The 23,127-nt window shown below is 34.3% G+C and overlaps 1 protein-coding gene across 2 annotated transcripts in view; it reads left to right on the top strand.

The window, feature by feature from the left end:
* Positions 1–23,127, top strand: part of BLTP1 (bridge-like lipid transfer protein family member 1) — a 191,765-nt gene that overhangs the window by 81,861 nt on the left and 86,777 nt on the right. For both annotated transcript variants that reach the window (XM_030863930.2, XM_030863932.2), the window contains exons 26-40: positions 2,399–2,657; positions 3,839–4,676; positions 6,908–6,978; positions 7,522–7,695; positions 8,174–8,294; positions 9,271–9,417; positions 9,806–9,933; positions 10,265–10,464; positions 11,731–11,928; positions 12,582–12,793; positions 16,208–16,359; positions 16,823–16,973; positions 17,141–17,293; positions 18,922–19,162; positions 20,257–20,399. In XM_030863930.2, coding sequence (XP_030719790.1) covers positions 2,399–2,657; positions 3,839–4,676; positions 6,908–6,978; positions 7,522–7,695; positions 8,174–8,294; positions 9,271–9,417; positions 9,806–9,933; positions 10,265–10,464; positions 11,731–11,928; positions 12,582–12,793; positions 16,208–16,359; positions 16,823–16,973; positions 17,141–17,293; positions 18,922–19,162; positions 20,257–20,399 — 3,188 coding nt within the window. The remainder of the gene's footprint in view (positions 1–2,398; positions 2,658–3,838; positions 4,677–6,907; positions 6,979–7,521; positions 7,696–8,173; positions 8,295–9,270; positions 9,418–9,805; positions 9,934–10,264; positions 10,465–11,730; positions 11,929–12,581; positions 12,794–16,207; positions 16,360–16,822; positions 16,974–17,140; positions 17,294–18,921; positions 19,163–20,256; positions 20,400–23,127) is intronic.

Genomic DNA, 23,127 nt, shown 5'->3' with positions numbered 1-23,127 from the left:
TCCTAGCCCAACTTATTCTAAATATTTCCTTATATATCATTATTTCCCTAGAATCCAGATTCCAGAAATATACTTAGGAATAGCTATGCTTTGAGGTAATGATTGTTTTACCAGCTTACCTTTATAGGAAAAACTTATCCATAGAAATATTTATACTATTGGCCCTCATTTTATTCACTACTTTTGCAAAATATTCTTCTTACTAAAACTGTACATGTCAAGAAGAGAAATTTGGTCTTAGAGCCTGTAGGATAGCTTTGCAAATACATGAGTTTGATATGAACAGTGAATGGTGGCTTTAGGCATACTGGATTTATATTTATCTAGCATCTTTTCTCCAAAGACTTCAGAAATGCATTTTCCTTTGTGTTTCTTAGTTGTGTATTCCTACAATTAAGTGCAATACTTACTGCTTAAGTTGCCATGCTGTCAAGAAGTGAAATGTAGAAAAGTCTTGATATCTCACCAGTATTTAGCTATTTTTCCTTGATCCATTCAGAAACATTAACTTAGCTCTGCCTTTTTTCAGTAGACAAAGATAGAAAAGAAGTAGTTTTAACTTTAAGAATTTATTGGATTGATTTTCATGTGTAAGGAGCTCTTAGAGGAAAGAGCTAGACTACTACATATGCCAAATTCTTGTTTAAATGATATTTCACTGAATATTAATAAAGTTGTACATGTTATTTTAAGATTACTTGACTTCAGCAGTTTTACTAGAATAAGAGCAGATTATCTTATAAAATCAGCAAACACCAAAACTTCTTGACATTTAAAGGTCAAGAAACATACGAAATAAAATTTACTTAGCTGTCTTCTTATAATATCACTTTCTTACTTTTGAATAATGTTTGTTTTTAAAGGTGTTCACAGGCATTTCTTATTTCATCCACAAACTACCATGTGAGTTCTTTATTTTCCCTGTACATGGTGAAGTAACTGAAGTCATCACTGAGGCTGAGTTGCATGAAGTCAAAAAGTCATGTATATGGCTGAGCATAAACTAGAATTACAGTCATCGAAACCACTTTAGTTCTTTCCACCCTACTAGAGCTGGCACTATTTATAAAGACGTTGTTTGATTTTCTGATCTGCAGATCAAAATTTAACTATCGCAAACTCAAGGAAGAAAATCTACAGGGAATTTACATATGGTATAAAAGGGAGAAAATAGCAATTTCTCTAACAGTAAACAAAAGAAACCTCATTTTAGTTCTTATACCGTGTAATAGGGAGTGTCTGTGTCTCCTAGTGATTTTCTCAGGAATGAGCTGTAATTGGTAAATTGCCATAAGTTTCTTGTGCAGGGAAGATTGGAATTAGTCCCTGTGTATTCCAGGAGCCACATATAGATGTACAGTGTCAGGATAGAATCAAGGAGGGCATATCAATGGAACTAAAGAATTTCCTTGGAAGGTCAGTGAACACTAGTTTCCTATCACTTAGAAATGACTCAAACCCATTTTTCTTTTGACTTTTGTTGGATTTTTACATTTGTGGTGGTAGAAGCAAATAATATTACGTATACTGTAAGTTCTTAAGTCTTCTTACTACTTAAGTTCCGTGTAGAAGTGCCTTCTGCTTGGAGAGATGTTTTCTCCTACTAGTATGTTCTTCTTTCTTGAGTAGCACAAGGATGGCTGGAGAAGAGGGGAAGTAGGGCAGTAGTTATTTTTTGGATCTAAGCAGCTATAGAATTCTCCTTTTATCCCTCTCCACCCCCAATTTACATAACACATCACGGGGCTCTTATAAAAGGCTGAGAAAATGTTCCAGATTAAAGAAAACATGACAACTGAATGTAATAATATACAGACCTAGATTGGATCCTATACTGGAGAGGGCAGAAGTGCTTTAAAGGACATTATTGGGTCATTTGAGAAACTTGTAAAGCATGTGGTAGACTAGATAACAGTATGGTATAAACCCCAAATATACCAAGTTGATAATTATACTGTGTTTTTTTATTATTCTTAGGAAATAAACTTTTAAGTATTTAGGGTAAAAGCCTACTACATCTGCAAATTACTCTCAGATGGTTCCAAAAATATTATGTCTTTATAAAAATAGAGCAAATGGGGGCAAAGTGTTTAAGATAGGTAATTTCGAGTAAAATATCTTTGATGGCTTGGTTATCACTCTTGAAAGTTTTCTAAGTTGGAAAATTTTCATATAAATAGCTTAAAAAAAGAAAATTCACTGTGTATGGACTCTGGATTCATACTTATGTTGATATCTTTCTGTAGTGTTTAGCATATTCCTATGTGAAATTAGTTATTTGTGCTTTTTAAAAATGATTATATACTTAAAAACAGGGAATTGGATTAAGTTATTATATTTTTCATAGATTGCTTTTGAAATTATTATGTTTATGTAACTCACTTTTTTGTTTGTTTAGGTAATGTGAATGGCATGAAGAGGAAAGAATGGGAAAACAAATCAGTGGGAATAGAAGTAGAGAGAAAAACTCAGCACCTTAGTCTTCAAGTACCATTGCGATCTCATAGCTCATCCTCTTCTTCAGAAGAGAATAGTAGTTCTAGCGCTGCACAGCCTCTATTGGCTGGTGAAAAGGAAAGTCCCTCTTCTGTTGCCGATAATCATTTGGTTCAAAAAGAATTCTTGCATGGTACGAAAAGAGATGATGGCCAAGTGAGGTCAGTATTCAATTAGATTTAGAAACCTGATCGTAGGATTACAAGTGCTTAAAACTGTGGCAAGAAAAACTTCTCTCTCAACTCACCTGTTGTAGAGAATTTTTTCTCCTCCTGAACTTATTTTTAAATGTCCATTTGCTGTTGTTTTTCTGATTACAAAAGTAATACATATATATTCATTCCAGATGTTAGGAAAATACAGAAAAGTATAAGAAAAATGAATATTTCTTGTCATCCCACCACTGAGAGTGAACCATTGTTAACATTTGGATATTATCCTTCCAGTGTGTTGAATATTTTTTGGTCCTTCTTTTGGCCCCTAGTTGATTTACTTTGTTCTTGAAATACACTTTCCTCTCGACTTGATAGCACATTTCAGATTTTCCTCCCATCTCCTTGGCTTTTCCTTCTCCGTCTCTATTTCCAAGTCCTCCATTTTTTTTCCCTCCCCTTCTTTCTCTTCCTCTTACAGCCTGCCATTTGTTAAATGTCATTATCCCTTAAGACTGTTATGTACCCTTTTCTCCACTGACTCTATACTGTTTCCCTAGGCGGTCTTAGTAACTGTTCGGCTTCAATTATGATCTGTAGCTAACATCTTATAAATGTTAAAAACTCCATCCAAAACCTTTGTCCCTATGAACCTAGCTGCCTTCTTGATGTTTCATGGAGGGCTCAAACTCAACATATTAAAAAATGATCTTGTGCCTATCATGTTCAACTTGTTGTGCCTCAGTAAACGGCACTAGCATATCAGTTGCTGAAGTCAGAAATATTGGGGTTATCTGTGACTTCTCCCTCTCTCATTTCCTCTCATTTAATCAAAGGCCCCTGGTATATTTTGTTATATAAACTTTTAAAGGATGTGGGAAAAAAAACTTATAAGTGCATTAGTGTTCATGGATTATGGACAGACGGTTATACTCTGGGTTATACTCTGGGTTTCTTTAAATTTTTATTGTGTTTTAAGTTGCCTCAATTTTTTTGGAACTCTGTGGGGTAGGAACATATATTGTACTGTTTTGCTACTTTGTATGGATATTTTATTGTAAAAGTTTACAACTTCCTTTATTTGTAAAATAAATGATTAATATATACAGAAAGGATTTTATAAATACTTCTATTTATACATAAATTATATGGTGTGCAGTAAATGTTAATAGTTTTTGTTTCTGTTTTAGCATTCCTACAGAAATTTCAGGAAATAGCCCTGTGTCTCCTAATACTCAGGATAAGTCAGTAGGTCAGTCTCCCCTGAGATCTCCCTTGAAACGACAAGCCTCTGTATGTTCCACCCGACTTGGAAGTACCAAGAGCCTTACTGCTGCTTTTTATGGGGACAAGCAGCCTGTTACGGTTGGAGTCCAGTTTAGTAGTGATGTCTCCCGAAGTGATGAAAATGTACTAGACTCACCAAAGCAGAGAAGAAGTTTTGGTTCATTTCCATATACACCATCAGCAGACTCTAATTCATTTCATCAATATCGATCAATGGATTCCAGCATGTCAATGGCTGACAGTGAAGCTTACTTTTCTGCAGCTGAAGAATTTGAGCCCATTAGCAGTGACGAAGGCCCTGGAACTTATCCAGGTAGAAAAAAGAAGAAAAAGCAAGCCCAGCAGATTGACTACAGTAGGGGTTCCATATATCACAGTGTAGAAGGACCACTTACTGGCCATGGAGAAAGCATTCAGGATCCTCGGACTCTGCCATTCAAAACTCATCCTTCCCAGGCTTCCTTTGTTTCTGCATTAGGTGGAGAGGATGATGTTATAGAGCATCTGTATGTTGTAGAAAGTGAGAAAACAGTAGAGAGCGAACAGATTACTTCTCAGCAACCTGTGATGAATTGCTATCAGACTTACCTTACACAATTCCAAGTAATTAATTGGTCAGTGAAGCATCCAACCAACAAGAGAACCTCTAAGTCCTCATTGCATCGCCCCCTCGATCTGGATACACCAACCAGTGAAGAAAGCTCATCATCATTTGAACAGCTTTCTGTTCCAACTTTTAAGGTAGAAGCCAAATCATTAATTTCCACTGATAAGTTTATGTAGGAAAATTGATTTTTAAGATATTGAAAAAATTACTCTCTCAGTCATTTCGCTACTTTTCTGAAAGATAAAATTCCTGAAGTCATGGCTTCATGTACGACAGTAGGCCTCAGGTTTATTGATGAGTATTATAAATTTAAGCATATAAAATTAAGGAATAGTTTCAGATTTGATCGTCAGAGTATTAACAATTAACGTATAGTCTGTGTCAACATTATATTCTAAGATTAGGATCATGTCTCTGTGAATTCATATTTTCTGTGTTTTAAAAGTAAAATTTTAAAATAGTTTTTAATTGTTGGTGTTCTATTATATTAATCCTTAACTGCTTCTATGCAAATCTAGTTCTGTACACTTGGTATTTGAGATATTATAATTTAGTATTAATTAATTATTGTCCATTTCTGTAATGTATTCTGTAAATAGCGTTTTTTTTAGGAAAGCTAAAAATAGGTCAAAATAAATTTAGTGATAATATCCAATATGAAGACATTTTTATAAAATTATAAATTTATAGGAGAACTTTTTATGATTTTAAAGACCAAAATTGAGCATATAAAATCTTATGGAACTGATTAACAATTCAAAAATCTCATGTGGTATATACTAACATGTATATATATACTTGTTTGAAGTGTCTAAATGTTAATATTCTCATATTATATTCAGATATTTATTATATACTACTGTGTGTCAGTCATTTGATGTTCAGTGGTGAGGGAAACAGACATGGGGCATATAGTTTAGGGTGAGAGATGGGCAGTAAATAGATAAATGGATAAGTACAGTATATGATTATGAATTCAGAAGTGTTATGAAGATAAAGGATGCTGGGATAGAGAATAATGGGGAGTGGGGCTGCCTAGCTTGTATTGACATGAAAGGTCAATCACAGGAGGTAATATTTAAACTGAAACTTAAAGGATGAGGAGGAATTGAGGAAGGGAAGACTTAGGGGCACTATATACTATATTCAGGGCACAGACATCGGCCTTGCTGAAGTTCTAAAGTGGGAAAGAAGTCTGTGCATGAGACATAGTGAGTTAGCAGAGAGCTTTGCACATGGTGAGGTTAGAGACCTGAACAAAGGCGAGGCCATTAAGGACCTGTAGACCAGGGTATCAGTAGTTAGAATTTTAATTTCATTGGGAAATTCATGAGTAAGGAAATGTGATGTGATCTCATGTACTTTGGCTACCAAGTGGAACAGAATTGTCATTACGCAAGGAGGAATTGGGGTGATCACCTAGGAGGCTGTCGCAGCAGCCTGTGCAAGAGATGATGGGCTTGGACCTAGTGATGGAAATGTGATAAGTGGAGTGAAATATCCTTAGACATAAATGCAGTTGAGTAATATGTATTGAAGGAAGAAGAAACAGAGAGTCACAAAATTTTGATTTTAAGGTTGTGCCCATTTCTTATCTTGCCTAAGATAAGTTACCCATGCCAACATTTTAAAATGTTCTCTTTATTCCATGTGAAAATATGTTGGTAAATGAATGTTCCAGTATAAAACTGAATTGCACTTGCTCTGAAAAATAGAGGTTAGAATTGCTGTGAGAGGTTAGAATTATTGTAGTATTTTCAATAAATCTAGTTTGATTAGGCAGTCAAATCTCTGGAGAAAATAAGTCAAGGAATTCATATCTTTAAACAACTTCAAAAATAGAACATAAGAAATTATTTTTCTTCATTAAATCTAAATAACAGGCTAGCATTTAAAGGGGTTTAGTTTGGTTATTCAAGTGCATTATTTATTTGTTATCTTTTATGGATATAAAATACAATCTAGCTTTTCCTATAATTTAATGTTACTCTGGGATTCTTTCCCACTTAAAAGTTGATTGTGCTACAAGACTCTAAAATTAGCTTTTTCTAAGAAAAGCACAATTTAAAGAGGAACTATGGAGGAAAAACATTTGAAGCACTTGCTTTTAAGCTTTAGCTGTATAGTCTACTCTCGCTAAATCCTTACAGCCCTACTCTGTCATTTTTCTGAATAATTAGAAAATGAAATTGCCAGTTGAATATTTCCTGTGATTTTTTCAATTTGTTAAATATTTATATCATACATATCAAAATCACATTAACAAGGTAATTTGGATATTCACAAGTATCAGTTTATAGCATAAAATTACAGAATAATTAATATTAAAATTCTAGTCTATAAGTAATGTTTTATATTATTCTAGGTTATCAAACAAGGGCTCACAGCTAACTCTTTACTAGACAGAGGAATGCAGCTTTCAGGATCAACTTCAAAGTAAGTAAAAATTATATACTTTTGAAGTTTAAAGTCAGTCTTTCTTGATTATGAGATACAGAGAGTTCGTTCTGAGGAATAACCACTCTTTACTTGACTGTTGTCTTTACTTTTTGAATAAATTGACCCAAATAATTCAACTCTGTTGTCTTTCATGGCTTTGCCTACATGTATAAGTAGTCAGTAACATTTCTTTTAGACATACTATGCAAACCATAACTTGGCATATTAAAATTGGGAACTAACAAGAGTTCAGTATTATAATTTTCCTATTTTGGTAGAGCCCTGCCAAGTAAATATATCAAAATTTTTTTTTATCATTTGATATATTAACCATCTTTGAACAATTTGCATTTTACTGCCTCATTTGTCTTGTCCTTGAAGAGTAATTGGGACATATAATATCTAGTCCAATTTCATGAAATTTTTAGTTGAAATAAGTATAAGTTTAAGGGTCACTCATCTTAAGGAAGCTCCAACTTCTATTTTTTTCATATATATACTGGTCTTTTTAATATATACTTCGCTTGTTAAATTGTATAGTACACCATATACTCCTCTGGAAAAGAAAGCTGTTGATAACACAGATGATGAAACATTAACGGAAGAGTGGACTTTGGATCAACCAGTCTCTCAGACCAGAACAACAGCCATAGTTGAAGTAAAAGGAACCGTTGATATTGTTCTGACTCCCCTAGTGGCTGAAGCTTTAGACAGGTATTAATTTTGTCTAAAACTACAACTACTATTTTATAAAATAATAAGTGTATGTGATATAGTATTTTCATGAAAAAGAATGATGATGGCTATTTTGATTGAATAGAAATGAAAATATATTCTAAAAGGACTATGTTTCAGTTATCATTTGTTACTTTTTCAGCCTAAATAATTATATATTGCAATATTATAATAGTTATATTACATTGTATTTTCTACTTTTTGCTTTTGGCTGATAAGCATAAAATTTATCAAATACCCAGGCACTAATTATTAAGTTTGATATTCTTACTACTGTCTGGTTAATGAAGGTATAAAGAGGAAATAATATATTGTCTGTCCTGCAAGGAGATATAGTCTATCTAGAGAGACAAAACTAAGATGAATAAAATCTAGAATGGAACATAATGGGATAGATTAGATAAACTAGATCATAAGTGATATTAAAATGTTTCATATACTGTTTTTCTTCCCTCAGGTATATTGAAGCCATGGTTCATTGTGCTAGTACTAGACATCCAGCTGCAATTGTGGATGATCTACATGTCAAAGTCCTCAGGGAAGCTGTCCAAAATAGCAAGACTACCTTCTCAGAAAATGTAAGAACCTTTTGTTCAGTGAGTGTGGCAAATTGAGTATTCTTCACAGGTGCATAATATCCAACCTTGAAAAAAATTTGAATGTACTAAAATTTTATTAGTCATTTAAATTGGAATACGTGAACATTTCTAAATAAGCTTTATATGTCATTGGCTCCATAAGAGACAGCATAAGAGGAGTAAAATATTTATTAAAATGTAGCATTATTTTTTCTTTTATTTTGGAAGTAGTTTAATTCTAAGCCTTTCCTAAAGAGCTTTGGTCCTGAGTGAATGAGTATTGTTTAGGAGTGGTACATTCATTTACTAAGAAAGCAAATCTGCATATTATTTTGGCTTTCCTCTGTGATTAGATAACTTGTATTTTAATAGTTTTGAGGTTATTTTTGTTCACCTCGGTGAATCAAGTCACTCACTGTCTTCTGGTGTGCGATATTTTACTTAACACTGTGGTCCTAGTCACAAAGCCAGTTTCTTAGCAGTCATATCCTGGTGATTAATCCTCATCTAGTGATTGTCCACTTGACTTTCAGATGTATCTGAGTCGCATTTGGACTATGGACCAGAGGCAAGGTGAAAGTAAAGCTGATTGTTTTTAGTGATCCAGTTATTCAAGATATATTGGCATTTCATGTGATAGGTAGTTTGGCTAGAGGAGTACAAATCAAAAAAGAAATTTGAAAATATTCCCAGCCAACAAGGAGCTAATTATCAGAAACCAAATATGTTCTCAAGTACATGTTTTTATGTAGGCTGATTTTGCTTTATTATGTATCACTTCTCTCAACACTGGGGCTGCCAGTCTATTTTCTAGCTTTTCTAAGGTTTGGACTTTAAGCCTGGGAATGCTAAACCAGATGGCAGCTGGTACCTAGATGGGTATAAAGGAGCACAGTGAATAACAAGTTGCTGTTGTAGATGATATGGAAATTACGAAAGGTCTGTGAAATAATAATTCCGCTTTCAATCTTTTTAGCTATCTTCCAAACAGGATGTTAGAGGAACAAAAACTGAACATTCTACCATAGGAATGACTAACCAAGGACAAGCACAGACAAATCTTACAATGAAGCAAGATAATGTAACAATTAAAGGTCTTCAGGCTAATGTTAGCATACCAAAGGTAAAAATTTAATATTTAAACAAGTTTTCCTGAAAGAGAATATTTTGGTCGTTTTTATCCTTTGTATTTACTAAACTGAATGGTGGTAGAATAGATTGTAATATCAAAAATATATATTTTATTTCCTTGATGATCTAATGTAACATTTAATGTAATGTAAATAGTTTACTTAAGCAGAATGTTGGGTAATATTTACTAAAATAATTCACATTGATCCAGTAAGAATTTAATTATTATTTTATGAGAGTTTGTAAGCTTCTCCTTCATTACTCTCATACACATAGATATGCCATTCCTAATGGTAGTTTTTCATTTTCCTATATATCTTATGTTTAAGTGATAACTTTTTACTTTTCAACTCTGAAATATGTGACATTTTGTGTGTTAGGTGAACTTATGTTTGTTACAAGCCTCAGTGGAAGAATCTCCGAGTACAGCTCCTAGTAGAAGTGTGACTCATGTTTCCTTAGTAGCACTGTGTTTTGACAGAATTGCTACACAAGTTCGTATGAACAGGTAAGAAAGAGTTTATTAATTTGAGCCATGACTATCTTGCTGGATGTAAAAGCAAGCTTTAACCATCCTTTTAATACATTTCGGAAAATTCTAATGTTAAAACTCAGAACTGATATTGGAATTTCAAATCTCACTTTAAGATTAGCAAAGTAGGTTTTAAAAAGTTTGTACTGTTTTTATTCATACTATCTTTTAGTAAACACTGAAGAATTTGTTATTAATATTGGTTTAATTAAAATAGTGGATTTTAAAAAAAATACTAGTTAAATGTTTTTACTGAACTATGTATTATTTAAATGTTAACCACCATACTCTTTCTTTTTTCATAAAGAGGTGTGGTTGAAGAGACTTCAAACAGTGCAGACCCTGGTAGAACATCAAATTTTGATAGGTATGTTCATGCCACTAAGATGCAGCCTCAGTCATCAGGATCTCTCAGATCAAACGCTGGAGCGGAAAAAGGCAAAGAGATTGCAGCCAAGTTAAACATTCATCGAGTTCATGGGCAACTGAGGGGTCTTGATACAACGGGTAGGAGTCTACAACATATTTTTCTTTGACATGTATAAATGTAAGAGGATTTTGCAAAAGGAAACATAATTTTTTTTCCTTTGAAGTTTGCTACAATTTGAGTATTTTATCAATATAAGAAAGAGAAAGGTATCTCTGTATATATTGAACACATAGTATTTAACTATTCATTACTCACATTCTGCGCAGGATGGAAGGTAAACTTTGGTGGGAAGGTGGGTGGTATGGCCCCAAATTAGAAACTGCTTCTATCTCGCATCTGTTTTCTTCATGGTATCTGTTTGCTCACTGTAGAACAGAGAGTATGATCTTTATAGTCTTTCTTTCTTTTTAAAATCGTCCTGTAGGCACAGCTTTGTTAAAAAGAATTAATAGTGGTATCAGAAGCAGGTAGTCAGATCTGTAAAATATAGCAGCAATAAGAATAATAGACATGGCTGTGCTTCTTAATAACTTTGAAAAATTTTTGATGAACTGAGGAAATTATCATAGTTGACTGCTACATGAAAGGTGGGAACCAAAGCTGGATTTGTAAAATGATCTCTAAAGAGCTAGAAGAAAACTTAGTTCAGACGTAAACAAGTTATCTCTGGGTGGTAAATTTACATGTGTTTTTTTTATCTTCTTTTTGCTTTTCTGTATTCATTAGCTGTAATCAGAGAAAGAAATGAAAAAACAGTAAGATAAACTAAAAATCTCTGCCAGGCACTCAGGATGTTGGCTCCCATATTGCATATTGAAAGGGATGGAATTATGGCAATATCTGTGATGAATTGTTATATAAAATATGTTAGCATAAAGCAATCTTTTAGTGAAAGCTATAGGTTTCCTGGAAAATAATGTTTTTCCTAAGGCTAGGTAATTAATTAAAATAATTTTTTATTTTGTAAAATGATGAGAAAGTATTTAAAAATAGTTTACTATGAAACTGAATTATTCAGGAACTTTTTAAGTTTAGATTTTTAGAGTACCCTATAATCTCTCAGAAATGAATTTATCCTGTCTCTGAGCACTTATCTGTTAATTATGGAATCTTCTTTTCTCCCTCTAACTTCAACATGATTCTGGCGCTTTTTAAGTAGTATGACATTAGGCAGTGCTATTTTAGAAATTGGTTGGTTCATTTGTTTATTTTTCTTTTTGACAGAATACTAAGATATCTTTTAAGACAACCACTGTGCCACATGCTTACGTTATTTGTTGTTTTTAAAAAATATACAAACCTCTGTCTTTAAAAATGGTCATTTTGTTTTCTTTTGATAATAGATATCGGTACCTGTGCCATCACTGCTATCCCCTTTGAGAAGTCCAAAGTTTTATTTACTCTTGAAGAGTTGGATGAGTTTGCTTTTGTGGATGAAACTGATCAGCAGGCTGTTCCAGATGTAACTCGAATAGGTCCCAGCCAAGAAAAATGGGGATGGATAATGTTTGAATGTGGACTTGAAAATTTAACCATAAAAGGTAAGCTTTTTATAAAAATTTCTGCTCAAGTGGGGAACAAATTGGCCACAGACTGCTGAAAAGTTTTGAACAATCATGACTTTCAATAACCTGAATCAGCATAGTCAAGCAAAAAGTGTGGCATCTGGGATTATTTACTAGGAGTGGGTGCCCCATCCCAATTGCGTAAGTGGAGCTTAATGAAATTATTGTGTGATTCAAAACTAGCAGAGCATCTAGACATGTAAAATGCCTGAGCAAAGCAGTGCATAGTTCAGAAAAAATTCTCAAATAAAATGCAAAGCCTCTTAACTTTTGGAAGTTTGCATCTTTGGAAACTGGATCTTTGATTAGTAGAGCCTTGCCATATACGATGAAAATACTGTAAATCCTTTATTCAGCGATACTGACTTATATTTATTTTCTTTTACATTACTGACTAATACATTAAAATAGGAAGGCTGAATTGTGTATAAGACTTTTAGGCTTAGTTATGTATAATAGTAGTGTATATGCCTATAATTCCTTACCTGATATTGCAATATTATATCACTTTTATAGATAAGAGCAAAGTTTTGGTGAGAAAAAAAATCTTCATGCGATTTTTATTTTTTATTTTTATGGATATGATAGAGTACAGTGTTTTTAATAAATAAATTCTTTCATTTGGATAGGAGGAAGACAGTCTGGTGCTGTTTTATATAATACTTTTGGAACTATGGGTAAAGCTAATGTCACGGAAAGGGGTGGAGTGCTGACATCCAATAATTCTTCTGATTCTCCAACTGGCAGCGGCTATAATACTGATGTCTCTGATGATAATCTTCCTTGTGACCGAACAAGCCCTTCTTCAGACTTAAATGGAAATTCTGTTTCCGATGAACAAGTTGGTGAATTTCTAATAATAATAATGATTTGGGAAAATAAAATAGAAAACTACATACCCAATTCACATTTAATTTCTGGAGTATATTTCCTTGTCTTTCCATGTTGTGGATTTTGCTTAAATGGTAGCCAAGGCATCTTGGTGATTATATTCTACTAGAGCATAATTGCTAAAATGTAGGTACCGTATTATAGATATATTTATATCTGTCATAGTACCTAGCATAATATTTTGCTTATGTTAAGTACTTAATTTTATTTGTTGAATTAATGAATTAATAGAATTTCAGAAAAGCAGGCTTTATTTTTATCTTATTTGAAGGATTTTAGCAGAATTCATTTTTTAAATAAACAGTTTTGTTATTGGTAGTATTTCATGTAAGTTTAAATATTTTTGTCAATATCTACCTATTTCATTTGGAAGCCTGAAGAACACCTTACATGCAACTCATTTATTATTTTTATTGTATAATTTCATGGTGATGAATATAGTAACAGCAATAATGAAAATATTCAAAATTCTAGACTACAGAATAGTTGTACTACTACCTGATTGGTGACCTTGGGCACATTTTTTTTTTTTTTTTTTTTTACTGTCTCCTATGTTTCTGAAATAGGAGTATTATAATGATATTGACCTAGAGTTGTGGAGATTGAAGGAGGCAGTACATATGAAAGACCAAGTAAGAACTTGGTAAATGTTGTTCTTAAACACACATAACACTTCTGATCATTTGGAAATTAGACCAATTGAAGAGGAAAGAAACCACCTTTTAACTAAGAAACGTGTCATGGGTATCTAGTATGCATTGGCAAATCACTCTTGAACCCAGGTTTCTGGGAATTTATTTTTGAAAAGTTTATTTTGATTTGATGCATAGTAAAGGGTTTTAATCACAGTTTTCTTGTGAGGTCTTTGGAAGTATTTGAGAGCTGGGTGGGGATTAGCACTTCGATTAAGGAAATTAAAATATATAGCAGCTGCTCACTGAACAAAGAGCTCGGAAGAACCTATCTGTTCTTTCCTTCTCCTTCACCTTCTAAAATACTTGACAGAAACTCAGGTATCTTCCTGAATCTCTCTGATCCTGTCCTCCTTGGTGGAAGTCCTCGAATTGTGTAACGTTGCTTTCTTTTGGTTCTCTGACTTTTCTTGGTCCATCTCCTTATGCAGTTCATTGTCCTTCATAAATGTGGGTGTCCCCCCATGTTCTGTTCTTGGCTACCCTTCTTGCTCTTTGTCCACTCCCTCACTTGTTTCATTTCCTAGTCCAGGTCCATAATTTGATGACACTGCTCTTTCCCATCAGTTATGCCTTCAGCATCAACCCTTTACTGAGCTTCAGAATTGTATCCAATGGCCTTTTAGATATCATCATTTAGATGTGCCGTAGGCACCAAAAATTCAGTCAGTCTAAAACCAAGGTTTTTGTTACTTTGCTTCACATGTTGTTATAAGTACTTGCTTATTATCTACAAGCCCCTCTCCCGTTTTTTTTTTTGTTTGGTTGGTTGTTTGTTTTTTGCGGTACGCGGGCCTCTCACTGTTGTGGCCTCACCCGTTGTGGAGCACAGGCTCCGGACGCGCAGGCTCAACGGCCATGGCTCACAGGCCCAGCCGCTCCACGGCATGTGGGATCTTCCCGGACCGGGGCACGAACCCGTGTCCCCTGCATCGGCAGGTGGACTCTCAACCACTGCGCCACAAGGGAAGCCCCCCCCCCTCCCGTTTTTTAAAGTTCAAGTTCCTCTAGACTGTCTTCTGTATATTTGGCAGAATATACAGAATTGTATATGTATACATATACATATGTATACATATATATGTATACATATACATATACATATGTATATGTATATGTATATGTATATGTATATGTATACATATACATATGTATACATATATATGTATACATATAATTGTATATGCTCAGTTGCCTGGCTCACAGCCCTTGTCTGAAATCCATGGGCCAGATGTATTTGAGAATTCAGATTTTTTTCCTTTAAAAGAAAGGTAATATGCCGTAGCCCTATATTGCCCCTCTCCCCTTCCCTCTCCCTACTGGTAACCACTAGTTTGTTCTCTATATCTGTGAGTCTGCTTCTTTTTTTGCTATATTCACTAGTTTGCTGTGTTTTTTAGATTCCATTATAAATGATTAAGACGTGCAAACTATTATGTATAAGCTACAAGGATATATTATACAACACAGGGAATATAGCCAATATTTTATAGTAACTATAAATGGAGTATAACCTTTAAAAATTGTGAGTCACTATATTGTACTCCTGTAACATACAATATTGTACATCAACTATACTTCAATAAAAAATAAAATAAAGGTAATATGGTGTGTGTATAAGCTACGTAAACTCCTAGTGGAATCTGAGATAGCACTACGTCTTGAAATATTTGAATATTTCTACAGCAAGACATGAATGAAAACACCAAGTGGGATAAATAATCTCTTACAAGTTCATATCAGATTTTGATGCCACAAAAACAGATTTAGATTTTCAGAATGTTGTGGATTTTGGAATTGCAGATATGGGAATGTGGACTTATATTTAGTGCCTGCTGACTTTAAAATTACTAGGGTCTATGGTTCACATTGTCTTGTAACATTTAGGATTTAAAGCTGTTTTGTGGATACTTTTCATTCCTCAGTCATCCCACAAGAAAATGCCAATCTTTTCTTTATTTTGACCAAGAATATCTAAAAATGAATTAGAAACCTATTAAACAGATATAACAGGCAATGGATTTTGTTTGTTTCTTTAATATTATGCTTCTTACCTCCCTGCATTCTGAAGAGTGGTGATTACATGTTTAAAAAGTATTATTCCTATTTCTCAATACAGATTCAGATTACTAGCATCCAGGATAACTAAGAATTTTTTATTGTATAGTGTTATCTATTTGAACATAGGCTATAATAGTATTTCTTATGGCACTTTATTTGGAAGTTTGAAATATTCTATTAAGATAGAATGGAAAATAGATTGCAGTAGGAAGCAGAAGACCTTAATGCTGTCACTCATTCTCCAACTTAATAGTTGTATGACCTCTGGCAAGTCATAAAACTTCTTTCTCTCATCTAGGAAAAGAAACAGTATCCCTAAACAAATGTGACTGAATGAAGTGATTGAGAGAAACACTTTAGTTCTAAGATCTCTGATTTATGGTTCGTTATAATGCAGTGTTTTTCAGACTGTGCTCCCTGGAGCTTCAAGGATCCATAGGTATTTCTCAGAATAAGGATTAGGCTGAGCAAGGTTTATGTTACCTGTTTTATATCACGGTGTTATTATCTGTAGAACTTGATTTGATAGGAAGGTTTTGTTCATAAAACACTCTGTGCTAGTGGTTTTAAGGGACTATACATTAATGTTTTTGGTACTCTGTTTTATATAGGATGAAGGAGTTGAATCTGATGATTTGAAAAAAGATCTACCTTTAATGCCTCCACCTCCAGATTCCTGTAGCATGAAGCTGACCATCAAGGAAATTTGGTTTAGTTTTGCAGCTCCCACCAATGTGAGATCTCCTGCACATGCATTTTCTAGGTAAAAAGTTTTAAAAATATATTACTATCCCTTGATGTTTCTTTATTTTAAGTAACATACAATTCTGTTTCATGTATTTTTTGAATTGTTTTTCTGATATATCTAGTATTAGGGTTGCCAGTTTCTTTTCCATCTTTCCTACTTCATACTTTCTATAGACATTATTCCCAATTTGTTTGACCCTTCTTCTTTCCTAGGGTTTTAGTTTTATTTTTACATGTCACCCTGCCGTAAGCTTTTTATATACTCTTTTCACCTCTAACAGACTCTTACATTTTTCTTTATTTTCTGTTATCTGTTCTTTGCATTTCCTACTTATATGTTCAGAATTTATCTAGTGGTCAAAAGGAAAGGTAATTTTGCCTAACTAAGATAGCCACTAAGTACAGTAGATATGGGAGATTGTTTGAAATACAAATCTTAACACTTGTTTTTATAATTTTTTTTTTTTTCATTTTAAAAGGCAGCTAAACCTTTTAAGCACTGCAACTCCAGCTGTTGGTGCATGGCTTGTTCCCATTGATCAACTCAAGTCATCCTTAAACAAATTAGAAACCGAGGGAACCTTGAGAATTTGTGCTGTTATGGGATGCATAATGACAGAAGCATTAGAGGTATGTCTTTCAACAATACAAGGTATCATACAAAGTTTATTATTGAAAATGATCCCTTATTATCATTGTTGGAAAACATCAGACCTGCAAGTTCTTAATTTCTAGATATCTTTTGTTTGTTGTATCTTTGCTGTGTCATTCTGAATCTGTTGTTTTGCTTTTCACAGAATAAAAGTGTACATTTTCCCTTAAGAAGTAAATACAACAGACTTACAAAAGTTGCCCGCTTTCTCCAAGAAAATCCTTCATGCTTACTGTGTAATATACTACATCACTACCTGCACCAGGCAAATTACTCCATCATTGATGACGCTACAATGGTGAGTTACCGGAATTATATGTTAGCTTTAAAAAAGCCTCTATTCTGTTGAGTAGCTGTTGACCCAGAAGGTTTGGGATGAGTATGGGAAGTTCAAAGGAGAAATGTGGTTAGAAATCCAGGATACTGACAAGATTGGGCTCAAATTAATGGTTTGGGAGTTGCCAGCATGAAAGCGTTAGAAGCTGCGGATATGGGTGAGCCTTCTAGGGATGATATGTTGAGTGAGAAACTGGTCAGGGATGGATCCCTGATAAATACCAAAATTAAAGGAGTGTGGAGAGGGTGCATAGAGGTACCCAGAGTGCTGAGGAGGGAAAAGAAGAGGTAGAAGGACCAGGAAAGAACGTTTTAGAAACCAAAGGTATAAAAAATTTCAAACAAGAGAGTAATCATTAGAGTCAAATTTCACAGAAATGTTTAATAAAATAAGGACTAATTAATGATTGAGGGGGGAATATGTAACTGTACGAATAAATACAGTATATCTCTGCACTAGAAAAGCACTATGGAAGCACGTGATTAGAGGTTTAGAGCTTGAGGATCTCCCTCTCCTCTCCAAGTTTCTGGTCAATAGAGAATACACAGGAAGCTTTAGCCAAATTAGTCATCAATGTATCAGTATTATTAATGGTCAGTCAAGCTCCTGATAACCTCTAATGAAAGAATCTGGAGTAAATTATGGATTTCATAAAGGTACTTAGACCTGAGGCTGGTATAGTGCTTTCTACTCCCATCCCGTGAATTGAAGACTGGGAGATCCACAGTGCAAGTTTAACTTGCCCGTCTAGTCACAGGCAGGCATTTCCCACGGATGGATGCTCTGCCAGGATATGGTTTCCATGTAAGAGGAAGAAACACAAGATGACCCTCCTTACTTGAGTCTAGGAATGAAAGGACAGGCGAAGGGGCCTGATGTTCCTCAGAAAGTAAGTGAGGTGATTCCTGCCACCTAGTAAATGGCTCTCTTCAGTCAAAGCTATTATTCCTAATACAAGGAATTGTAGGAAAGGGGAGAGGAGTTGCATATTTTCTCCTTAGGCTAAGGCTCCAATAGGCAAATTTTCTTTCGTAAAATCATCACCATGTGGAATAAAATATATTCTAAATTATGTAATTCTCACTGATCATATATTTAGGTTTCAAAGCAGTTACAAATCCTTCTGTGTCTGTCATTTAACTATAGTAATTTATTAATTTTTTAATGTTAAAATAGAGGTGGTTACCTAATCTTTGAAAGAAATAATTTCCTCTTTGCTTGATGAATATTCCAGGTAGCACAAAATACATTTAATTCTTCAGTTGAGCAAAGCAGGCGAAGTGCTTTGAATGCTTCTTAAGGAGAATCCCACTTTACACCCCATGTTTAGTCTCTTATTTACCTGGTACTGCTGGGTTGTTTATGATAGAAAGATGCAACATTGTGTTTAGCGATTGAGTTCTATAGTCAACTTGAAATAGTGACTCTCCTGTGTAAATTTGGACAAATTACTCAACATATAAATTCCAGTTTCCTCATCTCTAAATGGGAGTTATGAGATTTAAATGAATAAATGTATGCAGAACACTTAAATAGTCACTATTATTGTTACAGTAAGATTACTCCTAACCATGTCATTGTTGTTACAGAGTGATGGCCTTCCTGCTTTGGTAACTTTAAAGAAAGGTTTAGTTGCACTGGCAAGGCAGTGGATGAAGTTTATTGTAGTGACACCAGCCTTTAAAGGAGTGAGTTTACATCGACCAGCTCAGCCCCTGAAACCTCAGTCAGCTGTGCACTATGATCATGAAGATGGGCTTGGGCTGGACAATGGAGGTGGTCTTCAAAGTGATACCAGTGCTGATGGAGCAGAATTTGAATTTGATGCAGGTAATTTTGTAAATATTTTTGCTAGATACTATGTGCTTGGTAACCTAATACTTGTGATAATTTTAATAATTTTTGTCCCAAATTTGAAATGTCATGGCTTAATTATACAACTGTGATTTGTATTAGTCCAAATAAGTGGTAATAATGTTGGAATCTTTATACAGACTTGACTTCTAGGTTTAATTTTGTGAAATACAGAAGATTTCTTCTCCTAATCTATCCAGTACAATTAACAGACATCTTTGTATAACTAGAATGTTTTGAATGAAACACATGAATTTCTTTTTGAAATTTATATTTTTATTTGTCATGCTCCCTATACCAGTCTTTTAAAGATTTGAATTTTACCTGGTGCCTGTTTGATTCTGAATTTGTATAATGTTTAGAGGTATGCATTTGGCCCACAATTCTGTCATTATACTGACTGTGCCAGAACATAGACAGTAGATAATGCATTACAGAAATAGACATGCACACTTAAATGCTTTTTCAAAGGATAATTTTTATTATTATCATGATATATAGTACTCAATGAAAATTTATCTTGTGATATTTTGAAAAAAAGTTAAACGTACCATGGAAAAGGATAGTAGTATTAAAATTAGAGCTTTCAGAACATTTACATATAATACTTTACCAAGCTTTTAAAAAATAAATTAGAAAAACTTTGTATTTAACAAACAAATATGTTATGTGTAATAGGCTGGATTTTATTATTTAAAAAAATTTCAAGTCTACCCCAAAATTGAAAGAATAGTGCAGTAAACATCCCTTCTAATTATCTGCAAAGGCCTAGGTTAATCTGTGAACGTTTCGTACTTTCTTCAGCATAGTTGAATTAGTTTTTGATCTCTGCCATTTGGGTGACATGTGAAAGACTGAGCGGAAGCTGTTTGTTCCTTTCTTGAGACTGAGTGAGAAGACTGAGGTTTGAAGAATAAAAGACAGAAGAGTGAATGTTATAGCAGAGTGCACAATTAGTTTTTCAAGAAATATGAAAAGTTGAGTTTAGTTATACCACCAGGAACATTGGAGTTGTTGTTTCAAGATTATATGATAATCTATAGCCCACTTATTGTTTTGAACTGTTTCAGCCACGGTCAGTGAACACACAATGCTGCTGGAGGGAACAGCCAACCGGCCTCCACCTGGTAGTTCTGGACCTGTAACTGGAGCTGAGATAATGAGGAAACTATCTAAGACTCATACCCATAGTGACTCTGCATTAAAAATAAAGGTACATTGTTGCTGCGTTTGGTTAGAGTTACTTAGACTTACAGAGAAGACCTAAACTTTTGTTATCTCAAATGTAAATATTAGGTATTTGCCCTAAATATTCAAGTAGTGTTTTTATGTTGAAATTAACATGATTAGTAACTTTTAGTTTACACATTTCTTTGAAAAATATCAACAGTCAGTAATTAATATTGAACAAGGACTACTTTAACTACCAAGCCTTAGGGCTCTCTTTTCAACTTATTGAATATCGTATTCAATAAAAAACAATATTGAAATGTTGATCAACTTACAGTTATTAGTTTTAATGAGAAGTTTTATAGGTAGTACATGATCAAAATACAGTTTGAGTTAAGCTAGTTTTATGACTTCAATTACATTTTTTTTGTTTTAAGAAATTTAACCAGTGCTTGATAAAATAAGACATATGGATAGCAGAGTGGTTGACTGCCACTCAGGAGTCAGACTGCCTTGGTTTCAATCCTGCCCCTGCCACTTAATTGCTTTGTGACTAAAGTTTTTAACTGCACTGTGTGTCAGTTTCCTCATATGTTAAAAATGGAGATTATAATGGTAACCTCCTTCAGAAGGTTGCTGTAAGAAATAATGGAGTTGATACATGAAAAATGCTTAGAACAATACCTGGCTCATAGTAAGCACTTAGTAAGTTATTTGCTGTTGTTGTGAGTTACTTATTTTTTGGTAGTTTCCTTTTCTGAGCACTGAAAACAGTAAATAGTTAATATTTTAACTTCCGTTGACAGTCTTGGTATAATCTTAAATTAATAATTAATACCAAGAATCCATTAGGTAAATTGTATTTTTCACTATATTGAAATATAAAATTTCTACACAGAAAAAAAAGTATTGTAAACAAAATGGAAAGACATATGACAAAGGGCTAATTTCCTAATGTGTAAAGATCTTTTCCTAATCACTAAAAAGGCACAACCAAATAGAAAATAAAGGCAGTTCACAGAGGAATTCATATACAAATATGAAAATGTATTCTCTTCTAATTAAAGAAATGTAAATGTAAAATAAAATGAGATTCCATTTCCACCTGTCAGGTTGAAAAATCTGAAAGTTTAATAGTATATGTTGGTGAAGATGTATGAAAACAGACACTTTCATACGGTACTGGGTGGGAGTGTAAACTGGCATAACCTCTTTGAAGAACAGTTTGTCCATTTTTAAATGTAAAATTTTAAATGTAATGCCTTTTAACAGTATGTCTGTGTCCGGGAAGCGATTCTAAAGAAATGAATGCTCATAAATGCTCAAGAACATGAGCACTTATGAGCTCATGAGCACCTCAAATGACTATTTGAGGACTAATAAATTAGTGTACCCTCATATGGATGCCTACTATGAAGACTTCAGAAAGATAAAGTAGGTCTCTAAGTGGATGTGGAATGATCACCAAAGTGCGCTGGTTCAAGTAAAAATAAAGTATAGGACAATATGTATCTGTGTGTTAAAAAAGGATAAATATGTGTATGTGTTTATATAGTCAAATTATTTATATAAGGATAGATAAGAAATGGTTAAGAGGACTTCTTGGGGAAAGGGTCTAGTAGACTGGAGCTCAGGAGATACTTTTTATTGACTAGTCTTTTGTGCTTTTGAAAGTTTTATTTTGTGTAAGTATTGCTCTTTTAATTAAAACATTTAATTTGATATACATTTTTTAAAGTTTGGGCTATAGGCTTATTCTATTTCTGCAGTATAGTTACAAGGCTGGGACACTTTTTTTTTTTTTGCTGTACGCGGGCCTCTCACTGTTGTGGCCTCTCCCGTTGTGGAGCACAGGCTCCGGATGCGCAGGCTCAGCGGCCGTGGCTCATGGGCCCAGACGCTCCGCGGCATGTGGGATCTTCCCGGACCGGGGCACGAACCCGTGTCCCCTGCGCATCGGCAGGCGGACTCTCAACCACTGCGCCACCAGGGAAGCCCATGGGACACTTTAAATTCTCCACCCCTTAATCTGTCTCAGAATTTTTCCTGATTTATAGTTTTTCCAGATGCTCTGGTCATATTTAGGTGTTTGCTATTTTTTAAAATTTTTATTTATTTATTTTTTCATTTGGCTGCGTTGGGTCTTCGTTGTTGCGTGAGGGCTTTCTCTAGTTGTGGCGAGCAGGGGCTACTCTTCGTTGCAGTGAGTGGGCTTCTTATTTGCAGTGGCTTGTCTTGTTATGGAGCTCGGGCTCTAGGCGCATGGGCTCAGTAGTTGTGGCTCGTGGGCTCTAGACTGCATGTTCAGTAGTTGCAGTGCACGGGCTTAGTTGCTCTGTGGCATGCGGGATCTTCCCAGACCAGGGATCGAACCCATGTCCCCTGCACTGGCAGGCGGATTCTTAACCACTGCATCACCAGGGAAGTCCGTAGGTGTTTTCTATAATGCTGTTCTCTCTCAGAAATGTTTTTGAGTATTCCTTTGTTTATGGATTACAGAAGTCCAAAGAATTGAAATTAAAAGTGCTTCGTTTCAGATCTCTGCTTTTCAGGATCTTTCTGTCTGCATGGTCTTTCTTTGTACTGTTTTAAACTGATCTGGAATTCCAGTCTTAGATGTGACAGAACAGAGAGAGATTGGACAATTGTGTAATTTTTGATTTTTTTGCTTTTCTTCAGAGAATTGCTGGAAATTCTTTTTGGTATATTAGAGCTTTACAGAGAATCAGGTCTTAACACAGAAATTATTATCAGAGTACCAAGACATTATT

This window comes from Globicephala melas, chromosome 5 (assembly GCF_963455315.2).
Source record: "Globicephala melas chromosome 5, mGloMel1.2, whole genome shotgun sequence".
NCBI lineage: Eukaryota > Metazoa > Chordata > Mammalia > Artiodactyla > Delphinidae > Globicephala > Globicephala melas.
This window is presented reverse-complemented; position numbering and strand designations above follow the sequence as displayed.